Source organism: Azolla caroliniana, unplaced genomic scaffold (genome assembly GCF_043228905.1).
Source record: "Azolla caroliniana isolate FFs.n. ecotype wild unplaced genomic scaffold, voAzoCaro1.0.p SCAF_13, whole genome shotgun sequence".
NCBI classification, from domain to species: Eukaryota; Viridiplantae; Streptophyta; class Polypodiopsida; order Salviniales; family Salviniaceae; genus Azolla; species Azolla caroliniana.
The window spans coordinates 14,354,147-14,368,261 of record NW_028230448.1 but is presented as its reverse complement, the minus strand read 5'-3'; the positions used below and the strand labels follow the sequence as shown (position 1 = coordinate 14,368,261).

Below are 14,115 nucleotides of genomic sequence, written 5' to 3'. Positions count from 1 at the left end.
TGATTGGAATAACAAAAGGTTTAAAACTCGAAGTACATGCATGCATATCTAATTATGCAAGGGCAATTTACTAAGGTATTTTTTAATTGTAGTTATTGATAGGCAACTTATTGACATTTTCTTCATTAGTTTTAGTTTATTAATAGGCAAACTTGATTTACTTTAGTTTCTTTTCGTAATTTTCACATTGCTTTTATATCGGTTGATTGTTTGTCTTACCATATTTCAATATTTAAGAAGGCATTACATATGTGTTGCGGTTTCTTTTCGTAACCTTCACTTCTCATTGCTTTTACATAGCATTGGTTGTCATCTTACCATAATTAAACATTTGAGAAGACATTAGATGTTAAAGCACATGTCATGCAAAAGTCATGCCACAAAAGAACACTTTATTATTTATAACATGTTTTCTAGAACTTTTATGTGAGCATTGAGGATTGTTCATGGTCACCCTCAGGGCCTGAATTTGACGGGTTAGTCTTAAAGTTTTTTGACGGGCATTTTTTAAAGATGTATGTCATATGACGTAAGAGTGCAAAAATTAACATGTCATTTGACATACAAATTTCTTATAATGAAAAGCTCTATATGATGCTTCATTATTATACATTTTATTACTATAGAAGGTACACAAATAGACACAACTACCTCGCAAAGATAATGAAATACAGAAAATAAATATCGTGTTAATGTTTTTTTTTTACCAAAAAAGTGTTAATGTTTTTTAAGCCAAAGTACAAACTATATATGTATCCATAATCATAATTCATTCTTGCAAAGTGGATACAATAAGCTTCAAACAAATAATCATACAAATCGAATACTTAATCATCATATATTTCTTAAAGCCCAAATGGACTTCCACGAATTTCATCATACAAGAGTTTCCTTGTGTGGTTCTTAATGGCCATTAAGAATTCTCTTGCAGATTTAGCATTAGCATAAGCACCATATTCTTTTGAGGCAGGGGCGTTTGGAGTACCAAGTTCTCTTTGTAACATACATTGTTTTACATATTTCTCTAATGGAATATCATTGCAAGCATGAAAATGAACCAACTTCATGCATAAAAGTATCCTCTCATATTCTAAATGCACGATTTCTGAAATTTTGTCATCCATTGGGCCTTTCACATTTGCATTTTCCTTTTGTCTTTTTGCATTATACATGGCACTTGCTATCACATGATCGGATGACTTTGCATGTTCATTCAATGAAGACATTTGCATGCTTTGAGATCCACCATCCGCAAATACATTGTTCTTTCTTGCATCTTCACACCACATGCATTTGATTATATCATCACCTAATAGGGACTTTGTCACATATGCCCATGGGTGAAGCAAAGTCCATTGGTTTCTCCACTTTCTTTTTTGTTTGTTATAAGAAGATCTCGACTCATTTGTGTTTGTAACCACCTCGTGCTCATTATTTGGAGCATCATTAACATGTGTTGCCTTGCAAAACATAGTCTTAATAGAATGTTGTTGTGCTTGGTTCTTTGTTTTCCCCCTGAAATTATTTAAATAATAGACATCTAAAAATGTACTAAAAGTATTTCATTTCACTATAATAGAGACATTGAAGTTATTGTTTAGGTATTAAAGTAATACAAAAACAATATTGTATAATAACTTGTTAAATGAACATAATATGATAGATATTCATGGTAACTTACATTTTTAAAATGTAGTTAAAAAATGTTGAAGGTTGAAGGCTGTTTTTGTTCTATTCCCACTGCACAAAAAGGCTACATAGAATCAATAATTTTTAATTGGAACAATAGCTTGCTACCTAATAGTAAGTACTCACCTTTTCCTATACTAATAAGTTATTATTAACCCTAATTTTTTAATAAAGAATAGTAAAACGTAATAAGTATGTATAAAACAATAGGTTAGTAAAACATTTAGTTTAAAAAAACTTAAAATCAAACCTTATTGAAATGAAATACTTTTAGTTTATTTTTAGAGGTATTAAGGTAATACAAAAACAATATAATAACTTGCTAAATGAACATAATATGATAGATGATCATGGTAACTTACATTTTTAAACTGTAGTTAAAAAATGTTGAAGGTTGAAGGATGTCTTTCTTTGTTCTATTCCTGCTGCACAAAAGGCTACATAAAATCAATCATTTTTAAGTTGAAAAATAACTTGTTACCTAACAGTAAGTAGTAAGTAGTAAGTACTCACCTTTTTCCTATACTAAAAAGTTATTACTAACCCTAATTTTTTAATAAAGCACAGTAATAAGTATTAAGTATTAAGTAATAAGTAATAAGTATGTATAAAAAAGTAGGTTAGTAAAACATTTACTTTAAGAAAACTTAAAATCAAACCTAGAGTGACTAGTCTACACTCTAGTATTTTTTAGAGTATTTAATAAAGCACCAAGGTTATTGTTTAAAATTTAAATTGATTTGAGGATTCATCATTACAATTTATATGATATTATTTTAAGCGTGTTATATATATATATATATATATTAGAATTTAGTATATTACACACTTCATACTATATAGTCAAATTGAATCTTGATACTACATAGATGATAGTATGATAGTACATATATTTAAATTTTATATGACAATATGTGGTATATATATATAATATATATGAATAATGACATAGAAAATAAAATTTTAGCATGTCATTTGACATGTATAATTTTAAGGGGCCTTTCACATGAAAAGGAAAATTTTATACTTTATATGTCACTTGACGGACATTTTTAGTAGGTGTATGTTTTTGACGGGCAAAATGGCCTTTGACGGGCATGACACCCGTCAAATTCCTGCCCTGGTCACCCTATAAGGATTTGGTTTTCCAACATTATTATCATGTGTCATGTTAAAGGGGCTTTGTTTCCAATGCAAAAAGGGATAATTCTTTACCAACAATTTTGCATTACAACATTTCCAATGTCACGAAGGCAAGGCAAAAAGAGAAGAAAGATAAGAAGACGATAACTTCTTTTAGATACGTGCTTAGTCATCGTTCATTAGGGCTATGTATCCGACCCGAGCTTTAAGGCTTTGATTGGGAATAGAAAACCTAGGAGGAAACTATTATTCACTATTTCCAAACAATATGGCATTAATTACATCACTTCCAATGTCACGAAGGTGACACTAAAAGAAGAAAGACAAGAAGACAAAGAATATCCTTTTTTTGGAAAGAATTGGATGTGCTCAGTCGTAGTCGTTTATGGGCTACTCTTATCACAATGATCTAGGAGGTCAACCAAGGGACAAAAATTTGTTGTTAAGTATCATGCGCTTAAAAGAAGCCGATGTTTGTTCAAGCGACGTTTTGCCAAGCTGCAATGTCGAATTGGTCGATGAGTTATCTATCGGTAGCTAGACCTCTTTGGAAAGGAATAAATTTTATGTGTGCATGTTTGGTTGAATGATATATGTATGTATAGTAGGCATGGCCATGTTCTTCTTCCCTATGTTGGTGGCATGTGGTTTCCCATGTTCTATTTGGCCATTGTTTTAAAGGCCTCCAACATGGGTTAAAATAAAAGGATGTTTTGAAACAGAGCATATTGAAACTGAAAGAAAACAGAGAGCATTGAAAGAAAACAGAGTATGTTCATATGTATCTATGTATTTGGAAAATGAAAAAAAAGCAAAAAACAGAAAAAGAAGAAGAAATAGAGTATCAAAAGAAACAGAGGATTGTTTTTGGAAAGAAGAAGAAGAAGAAGAAGAAGAACAAAACAGAGCATTGAAACAAAACAGAGATAGACAAGACAGCTAGACAAGACAGACAGACAGATAGACAGAAGGAGGAGGAGCAGGAGCAGGAGCAAGAGGAGGAAGAGAAGGAAGAAAGATAGGGCTGCCCTGGCTCCATCACATCTAGCAGGGAGAAGAAAAAACTAAAGCCGTGTGGTTGAAGAGTTGGGGCAGAGAGGGAATTAGGGTGCCATGGATCGTTTGTCTAACACTGTTCTGATGAGTGAGGATCTAGAGATCAATGGGAAATCAGTAAGAGCCATTCTAGATCAAAGTGGACTCTTGCAATGGTTCAGTTCCTCCTCCTCCCCTTCTTATATCTCTTGCTCTTCATGCTCTTCCTCTTGCTCTTCTTGCTCTTCTTATCCTAATTCTTCTTCTTCTTTAGATGGAATTAATAGCCTTTTCCTTCCTTCTGATATCCTTGGACTCAGCTTGGGCCTGTCTTCACTTACTATTTTTTCATTCCAAATAGAGAGGAAGAATGAGAATTCTACTCTCTGCGGCTGCCTTGGGGGACGACAGGAGGAGAAGAGAGTTTACAGGGAGTTTGACTTACAAGCTAATTCTCCAAACTCCATCCACGCTTGGCATCAGTCTATTTTGTCATTTATACCTTCAGGTAACCCTTGGTTATCCATCTATTGCATTTAGAGGATACTTGGGGTATTATCTAAATGAGATTCTAATAGTTTATATGCATTTGTGTACACCTTTTCCATCATTATTCATACCTTCTGGTCCCCTGACTGATTTTATATCTGTTGCATGAAACACCTGCTGTTTGGGCAATTCCCAAGTTTGATTCTTCCATGTGTATATATATATATATATATATGTATGTATGTATGTATCTATATATGTATGCACTTGGGTATTGAATATATTATATATTATTCACTCTATGCAAATGCACTTGGGCATTCAATAGATTGATAATGTATATCGACTCTCTATCAAATTAAAAGTTACCAAAGAACCATGCATAGTACTGAGTAGAGAGCTGCCAGATATGCCATCACAACGATGCTGTGCTCAGCCTGAAAAATGATCATGAATTTGAAAGTACTACGAGTTCTTAAATTGATAGATATCTTTTTAAAATCCGCAGGAGACTGATTGTGACCTAGGGGACCGTCGGAGAATCTTCCTTGACTCATTTGATATCCAAAAATCTATTCAATACAAATGCACTTGAATAGATTATCCTACAAGGCTGCCATTCTTAACACTTTATATTGTCTCTTTTTTCATTCATACCTTCTGTTAACAATGCATCTATTCAATAAGAATGCATTGAGCAATGTATAGATTCTATTAGATTCCTTGGATACATCTGTTAATAGAAATGCCTTCTGTATTGAGTGGACAAAAACTCACTTGTGAATTTGAGCAATTGCATATAAACATTTATCCGACACAAAATGCACTTGGATAATGAATAGATTGTCCAACAAGCCACTTTTCACACTTTGCATTGTCTCTCTTGTTATCCATACCTTGTGGTATGGTTTTCACTATCCCGACTATTCATGTGCTGCTCTTCATGAATGAGGCGAACCTTCGATATCTTTTATATTTCAGCACAAGGATTTGGATAAGCTACCAAGTGAGATTGTAGGACAGTGTCTGGTTGGGTGTCATTTTCTGTTGTGGATAATTTAACCCTGCCAGATTGGGCATTGAGTATGGAAATTGTATATTTAGAAGTTTTTCTACCATTGTGAGGCTTTCGCATTGTGTAACTATTGTTTGATTGTCCTGCTTGTATCACTCTACGTTTTGAGTGATGCATTGGGCTACTGGAACTACACATCTCTACTCCATAAATACGCTCCTGGGTAATGAATAGATTGTGTACCTACATCTATTCCATACAAAAGTCCTTGGCTATGTGAATAGATTGTGAGTATACATTCATGCCAATATACATACATCTGAATATCGACACTATAAACTTCATCTAAATTTGTGTCATTGATTTTCCATGTGCGACTCGCCTTCATATTTGCATATGTATGAATACAATAATATATGCATGAATTTATTTCTTTGCTTTCACTTTGTGCAGAGCGGCCTAAACGACTCTTGGTTTTTCTGAATCCTTTTGGAGGCAAAAAGCTCGCGAAGAAAATTTTCCAACAGAGGGTAGTGCCGCTTTTCTCTGCTGCTGGAATCGAGTATGCTTTGGAAGGTTCTCACACTCATGTGAAATTCTTTGAAAGAATACGGAACACATTTATGCTTCATATATGTCCCTAGTTTAAGCACTAGTAAATCTACTCGTAACCTTTATGATTTTATTAAGCTAATTATTTGGTTTATGATTTATAGACACCAAGAAAACTGTAATGTGACATAATCCAACAACCTACAGTCATACAGATCTCACCTTGTGGTCCTCTCAATGGCAGATTCCTTCTTAGGCATGTTGATCTTAGATGATAATGTGCTGTTGTGAAAAAATAGTCTAGTTTCTTGGGTTCATGAGGTAGAGATTCAGAACAGCATTAATGACGACCTTTCTTTGGTCTGGTTTGTATGCTGTCTTTTATAAACTGTCAAAAGTGTATTTGGCAGAATATTTGAATAACTAGAGAAAAATTTAACAAATTGAGAGAAAACAAATGAGACTGACGTTAAAAATGCTCCCCCTAATTTAGAATGTTCCAAAAATGGTTGAGAAACCTCATGAGGTACCTGTAATGACTTGAGGCTTACAACTATCTATTAAATACAGTCACCCTAGTGCAGATAGGGCTTAGAAGCAACATTGGTAGGCAGAACTCCAATCACATGAGTCGTGAGAGAACTCAAGATTGGAATATCAGTTGATCATTCCAAGCTTGGATTGCAGCTCTGCGAACCATACTCGGGCAAATCCTTTTCTAAAAACATGCTGATCAGTTGATACATGACCCAAAGTCAGATTCCTTCCGTTTTTTTCTATAAACACATTTCTATCTCTACGTATTCCAACTCTGAAGATAGGGTTTTTGGTAGATCCCATTGGGAATAATATAATATATGGTACTGCAAGAGTCTGTTTTATATAGCAGCCTGATCTTTGAGGAGTTTGGTATGAGTGCTTTGCTGAACAATAGTGTTCGCAGTATCTTGTTTATGCCTTCATTGAACATTACTTGATGCGTCACCGAATTCTGGAGTGTGACAATGTCTCCTACTTGAACATGCTTTGTCATATGAAAGGGTTTGATGAGGAAATTAGAAATATGTTCAGGGTGAACTCTCAGGCTTGACTGTGTGGATGATTAGATATTTTCACAACCCACTGTGACGATTTTTCTTATTAGGATTACCCTTTGCTTAGGTGCTACTTTTAGCATGATTTTATTGCTTTATTTTAGACCTCGTTTCATTTACAGCCTGTGTGAGGGACACGTGGTCCTTTTTGTGTACTATTCTGGTGTTTTTGGGGAGCTAGAATCGTGTATTACCTTCAAACCACCCTTGAATTTTTGTCTGGATCTCTGGGACCTTCCATAGGCATGTCATATGTTGATGTTCAGTTATTGTTGTCCCGTTGGTTTGTATGCTTGGATGTATGTGAGGACCATTTTGAGTTTTATTCCCTACCTTTAATATCATGGTGAATCTGACTATGGATTTGGCAGCCAAAACTGGTGGTTGCCGTTGTGCCACCATTATGCTTCTCTTAGCTTGCCAAATGGCTGCGAGATCTTTATCAGCGCTTTCAGCCACTACCCTGTGTTGTTTGTTTGGGTCTACGTATAGGTTTAGGGTTTATGGTTGTGGGTGTATTAATAAATTGGCCAGCCAGTTTGTTTTGGGTGTCAAATGGGGTTCTCTTTTTCTTGTGGCCTTGAGGGCCTCGTACATTAGTCAGAGTTGGGAGGTGAGGTACCGCGCATGGGCTTTGCTCTGTTGTCAGACCTCTCAATATTAATTCTTGCTTGATTCCTTCACGTTATGGAAAAAAAACATTTGGATGCTAGGTGCAATTATACACTGGCTATCATTGCGCCAATCTTGTCCAAGGACGCAGTTTCCTTACAGCACCTCCAGAAGGCATGACCCCTGCCTTGATTGTGGTGTTTCTTGCACTGGCCTGTACTTTGCATCGAAGTGACCCAAATCAAGAGGCTTTAACTTCTTTAGACTTTGTTGACAAGTCAACAATCTTGGTAAAATCATCCAAGGTGGTTGGCCATTGTGGGATAAAGTAATCATCAATGACTATTCAATAGCAAGATCCTCTAGAACATGGAGGCAATGCAGACAGATTATCATCATGACACTATTTGTCACAACTAGCAGACACCGTAACTTTGTGCAAAGAATTTTCTCTCCATCGTTTCTAATTAGTACAATGCGAAACTTTCTCATGCTGTAGACAGAAGCATGAGATTTTTTATATTAATTGAGGCAGTATGACACTTAGAAGTGATACTTCCTGTGGTTGGTAGATTGTCAAGTTGCTTATGTCTATTGACGGAGACTAGGCATGCTGCTGTGGCCCTGGATGGGATGGTGGGGATATGGGATGACCATGGTGGTAAGGATAAAAGGTTCATGTTAATGTCCATTGCTGGAAGAGATATATATTGCGTTTGTGACTGATGGCCTAGATCCTAAATATTTTCTTCTTTTGTGTTTTGTGACCTGTTGCTTTATTCTGTATTTCACTCCATGTGCATTTAAACCATTAGATTGAATGCCCTTTCCAAATATTAATCTCACTTCTTATTTTTATATTTATAAAATAGGAAACTATGTTGTTGAGGATTACATGTTTCCATGGCAGAGACACAATTTCAACAGCATGCCAAAGAGATGGCAAAGACTATTGATCTTTCTGGCTATGATGGCATTGTTTGTGTTAGTGGAGATGGTATCCTATTAGAGGTAATTTCCTGTTAATGAGCTCTTTTCTAATTTAAATTTCATACATATAGCTTTTCATGTTTGGAATCCTTAACAAATCAATAGATTTTCGATCAACATGATCCATGTTGAATAACTGTGACAAAAGTACATGTGTTCCATATTTCCAAGCCACCGGGATGCCTTCCATTTTTTCCCCATGTTGATATTTAGATTGTGAACAATCTCTGAGGCGTGAAGTTTATATTTGCCACTCCCTTCCTCCCTGAAAAGGACAGAGGGAAACAAATTAGTTTTAAGAATTATGTAGGGTGATGGAAGAACATAAGCTTGCCTACAAATGTGCTAGGCAGACCAGAATCCATATATCCAAGCCACTAGGATGTCTTTTTATGTTTTCCCCATGTTGATATTTACATTGTGAAACAATCTGAGGCATGAGTTTATATTTGCCACCCCCTTTCGCCTCGAAAAGGACAGAAGGAAACAAATTAGTTTAACAATTATGTAGGATGATGGAAGAATATAAGCTTGCCTACAAATGTGCTAGGCAGACCAGAGTCAATATGAATGAACTAGTTCAAGGACTTCAATTGTGCAGGTTTTAAATGGACTACTGGAACGGGAGGATTGGGAGAATGCAATCAAGATTCCGTTGGGTGTTATACCAGCTGGTGAGTTTTCTGCATGTGAAGGAGCCATCAAGCTTGTAAGATCTCAAAAATGTGTACTTGGCTTCTCCATGTGTTTTTGATAATGCAAATTTTTTCACGTTTTGTGTGGATTGCAGGCACTGGAAATGGAATGGCAAAGTCGTTATTGCATAATGTTAATGAAACATGCAATGTGGAGAATGCGACATTTGCAATCATTCAAGGTCACATTGTTGCTTCTTTTATCCTGGTCTCCCTATTTGTTTTTTGTTATTGCTTTGAGGAATCAAATTTTCATTTCATTTTTCTTGATATTATGTTTAGGCTATAAGCAAAGGTTGGATGTCTCAACTATTTCACAAGGGAGAACCCGTTTACACAGTCTTCTCTTGCTCACTTGGGGTCTGTATTTTTGCCACATATTTACTTGTTTGTTTTCTGATCATTTCAAATGGTGGTATGTCTAATACCTTTTAAACAAATGCTGCACAGGTATTATAGCAGATATTGATATTGAATCTGAGAAGTTGCGAGGCCTAGGTTCTCTACGAATAGACATTTATGTAAGTTCAATCTGTTTTCTTTCTTTTTTAAATCGTGCAGCATCCTTACTTTGTAGTTAAATTTTCTTTCTCTCTCCTCCTGACCATGGCATGCATCAAAATACACTATCTAGTGGATAGAATAGTATGTGCAAGCAGCCAAGGGACATAATGATGATGTGGCATGCTACTGGGTAAAGCCCGCCTAGAATTTGTAGCAAAGAGAAGAGAGCCCAAACATGGAGGAAATGGTTTCTCCTGAAAAAACAGCAGATGCATCCATAGTGAGTGGACAGAGAACTGTGTTAGTCCATATAGCTGTGAATCTGGATACCTGCTCTGTCAATGCTGAGGGAACAAGTATTTGATATGCATCATAAAATTGATACAAACTATGGTGGTAGATAGCCTATAAGAAATCTGGAAATGGTAGTAATGTATCTAGTGTGCCTCAGTTTAGTAAGAAAACGTCCTTCAATGAGAGTGTGGACTGTGTTGCCCTCATAACACTTAATTATTCATCCATCATGTAACTGTACCTATTTCGTAAACAAGCATTCCATATCAAATTAGAAATCTTGCTATGGATACTTCTAGGAGATTATCTCCCATAGAAAAAAAGGATTTTCCAGTAACTACCCTAAACCCTCAACCCTCAAGCTTTTCCAAATATCAGCCTCTCTTTTCCAAACCTTGAGGTTTGGGGAGTGAAACAGAGCATGAAACCGGGAGCTCCCAAGCAGTGGGAGGAGAATCAAATCTCTGACCGTATGCCTGTTGAAGAATGAGCCGGCGACTTGTAGGCAGTGGCCCGGTTAAGGGGGTAACCCCATAGGCATAGCGAAAGCGAGTCTTACTGGGGCGTTTGTCACTGCTTATAAACCCGAACCTGGGTGATCTACCCATGACCATGATGAAGCTTGGGTGAAGCTAAGTGGAGGTCCGAACCGGCTGATGTTGAAAAATCAGCGGATGAGTTGTGGTTAGGGGTGAAATGCCACTCGAACCCAGAGCTAGCTGGTTCTCCCCGAAATGTGTTGAGGTGCAGCAGTTGACTGTGCTGTCATCGAATCTTGCACAAAGAATAGATGATGTGTAACTCTTCATTCTCTTTTCGGCAACGATCCCTTTTTCCTCATTCTATTTAGAACACTTTTGTATCCCATTTGGCAGGTTTAGATACAATTTTCACTATGATGTCTTTGGTTTGATACCATTTCGAAACTTTCTTGTATTCCTCCATTATTATTCAGCAATCTTTTTTATTTTTAAAACCCTCTCTAGATCTTTATTGGTTTCAGGCTTTCATTCGGATTCTACAACTTCGGAAGTATTCTGGCACTTTAGCTTATATTCCTGCTGCTGGATATGAAGAATCAGGGGAATCTATTAACAACGATTGTGCAGAGTTACTGGTCACAGAAAACATTGCTTCTTCTATGTCCAACATTAATGGTGGTTCTGGAATTAAGGAGAACGTTGGTTACAGAGGACCTGCCCCTCTCCCTAAAGATACGATGTGGAGATCAATCCAAGGAGATTTTATACTAGTGTGGCTTCTAAATGTTCCTTGGGCTGCAGAGGATGTTCTTGCAGCTCCATCAGCACAAGTAATTAATTTGCTCTTTTAATCGTTTCTTACCTTTTGTGCTGCCTCCTTATAAAAAATTCCCTTTCTTCTTGCAGTTTGCAGATGGCTTCCTTGATTTGCTCATTGTTAAGGATTGCCCTCGGGCAAAACTGTTGTCTTTGTTTCTCAAAATAAGCGAAGGAGGCCATGTAAACTCAAAATATGTGGAGTATTTGAAGGTTTGTTGTCTACTATATATATATATATATCATTTCATGGTTTTAGTTTGTTATTTGCTGATAAGTGTTGGGTCCTATGAAATAAATTGGGTGTATGATGCATCCTTTCAATCCCCCTCTCCCAATGGAGTTGTAGCTTGGATAAATTTGGTCTTTTTCCAATCGTATGCTGTCATTAGAATGTGTCCAAATCTGTTTCCTGCATATGCAAAATCGAATATTCCTTTTGCTACTGAATTGAGATGTCGGCTACATTCAGGTAAAGGCATTCCGTTTGTCCCCGGGTGGACGAATTAATTCTAGAGTACAAGGAGGATACATCAATGTGGATGGGGAAGTATTAGCCCGGGGGAATGGAGCATATGGAGATGGAAGCAAAGATCTTATGTCATACGGACCGTTTGTTGAGGTGACTGTAGAAAAAGGTCTTGCTACAATTTTTTGTCCTCAACCGAAGTCGACAATCCCTAGGGATTTGTATGTATAATAATGGTGGGATTTTATTTATTCATTTATTGTAGTCTTTCATGTGCTTCAACATAATGCAAAGAGGATTTTGCTCTACTGATATGTATGAATTCTTTTTTCTTTGGGAAGTAACTAAGTTGGCTCTACTTACAATGGACTAGATGCCTTAAAAGCAATGAAATATTAGTTTGAACTCAATCTTAATATCAGGGAGAGCTTGATATTTGTGCAATTGGACTCGGGACAACTATTCAAAAATATAATATAATCAATCTAGATGCTATGTTGTCGTGATGTGGCATGGGTAAAGGTAGAAAAGGGAAAAAGGGAAGGCCCGATCACAATCATAAAAAGATATGTATATATAAAAAACGATATATATAATCAAAGTGAATCTTTAGTGGCTAGAGCTATTCATTAGGCTCGAGGGGGATGCAAAGTTTGATTCTTTTGTCGCACGGCATGAAGTAAGGATTATTTATTCCTTTTTCTTTTCTGAAGAAAAATAGGAATAAGTGCATTTAATGCGAAATTAGGTGCCTCTTTTTATATATAACGAAGAGAAGAGGGCTTATTTTGGGTTGCCAATTTTTGTGGTTTGAGATGTTGCCCATTTTGTATCTTGGAGCGTACCATTGTGGTTTTTGCTTCCTCTTCTAATATTCTTTCACTTCTTCGAACTTCAGGGTTTTGTGGTGCTTTTCTTCTTCATCGAACTTTAGGGTTTTGTGATGCTTTTCTTTTTCTTTTTCTCCTCAAGGTATTTGAGAACTTACGGTTTTATTTTCCTCTTTGTGGGAATATTAGACTTCCGAGTTCTTCTTCTTCTTCTTCTTAAGTGACCTAGAGACCAATTCTTTAGTGAGTGCCATTACATGTTGGTAGAGTCAAGGAGAGGTTCGGCAAGCTCGCACATCAATCATTTAAAGGGAGGATGGAGTGGCTAGAGAACACTATTCCGATTTGAGGCGTTGTAGTTGTCAAAGGTACTCTTGCCTACACCAGAAGCTTCAACCCTCTCACTTGCATTTTTGTTTGTGTTAGTGGTCAACTTGAGGTCTCCTATTTTGAGGTTTGGGGTGGACAATTAAGGGTTTGCTTCTTCATTTCTTAGCTCTTTTTCTCAATGTGCTTGAGGTTTTAGAGTTGTATTTTCCCTCTTCTTCGTGAGTATTTAGGGTTCTTCTTCGTGAGAGTTCCAATTTACTTCCTCTTCTTCTTTTTTTATTTGCTCAAGGGTTTACGGTTTGGGGTCAAGCGTGTTTGGATTCGTCTCACTTGAAGAGGCGGTGTGAAGAGAAAATAAGGTGAAGTTAGCTCGTCGAGCAAGGGAGCCTCAAAGTGGCACAAGGACACTACCTCAACAACCATATCATTGTAGTCATTGATGTAGACGAGGCCTTATCGAAGATCACGTGGCTTGGATTCTTGCAACTAACCTACTGATTCGGAAGGGCCATCGTGTCCTCTATGTTAGACCATAGTATTGAGACAGAGAGGAGATTAGTACTAAGAGGAAAAGAGGGTGTAGAACATGAGAGAGAGAGAGAGAGAGAGAGAGAGAGAGAGAGAGAGAGAGATATCCGTACGAGGTTATATGCTCCTCGTAAGTCGATTTTTGTGAAGAACCTTGCACCATTGATCTGTTCTAAAAGACTTGAGATAAGGGGAAGTGCATACCTATTCATGATGGTGACCTTATTCAAGTCGTGGTAGTCTACGACGAGACAAAGTGATCCATCCTTTTTCTTGACGAAGAAAATGGGTGCGCCAGCTAGACATTTCAAATGTCGAATGAAACCGTTTACCAAATTCTCCTCTATATAGGCTCGAAGGACTTCTATCTCGGTTGGTGACAAATTGTAGATCGGTCCCCATGGTGGCTCTTTTCCCTATTGTAAATCGATGGGGCAATCATACGATTGGTGGTGAGGAAGCGTATTGGCTTGTACCTTATCGAACACATCAGCATATTGACGATACTTTCTGGAAGTTGAACTGTGGATTCCTCTTTAATAGTGTTG

General features: G+C 36.8%; 1 protein-coding gene across 2 annotated transcripts; it reads left to right on the top strand.

Annotated features, from left to right (window-relative positions):
* The first annotated feature begins 3,881 nt into the window (after window positions 1-3,881).
* LOC147856256 (sphingosine kinase 1-like) lies at window positions 3,882-12,189 on the top strand. 2 transcript variants are annotated; one of them, XM_087329318.1, is made up of 10 exons: window positions 3,882-4,375; window positions 5,825-5,947; window positions 8,540-8,640; window positions 9,221-9,293; window positions 9,410-9,496; window positions 9,597-9,674; window positions 9,765-9,835; window positions 11,116-11,424; window positions 11,501-11,623; window positions 11,883-12,189. In XM_087329318.1, the coding sequence occupies exons 1-10, from the start codon at window positions 3,946-3,948 to the stop codon at window positions 12,108-12,110; spliced, it is 1,623 nt and encodes a 540-aa protein (XP_087185444.1). In that variant the 5' UTR covers window positions 3,882-3,945; the 3' UTR covers window positions 12,111-12,189. The 2 variants fall into 2 exon arrangements, with proteins under 2 accessions (XP_087185444.1, XP_087185446.1); XM_087329320.1 differs by lacking the exons at window positions 3,882-4,375; window positions 5,825-5,947 and adding an exon at window positions 7,761-8,290.
* The last annotated feature ends 1,926 nt before the right edge of the window (window positions 12,190-14,115 follow it).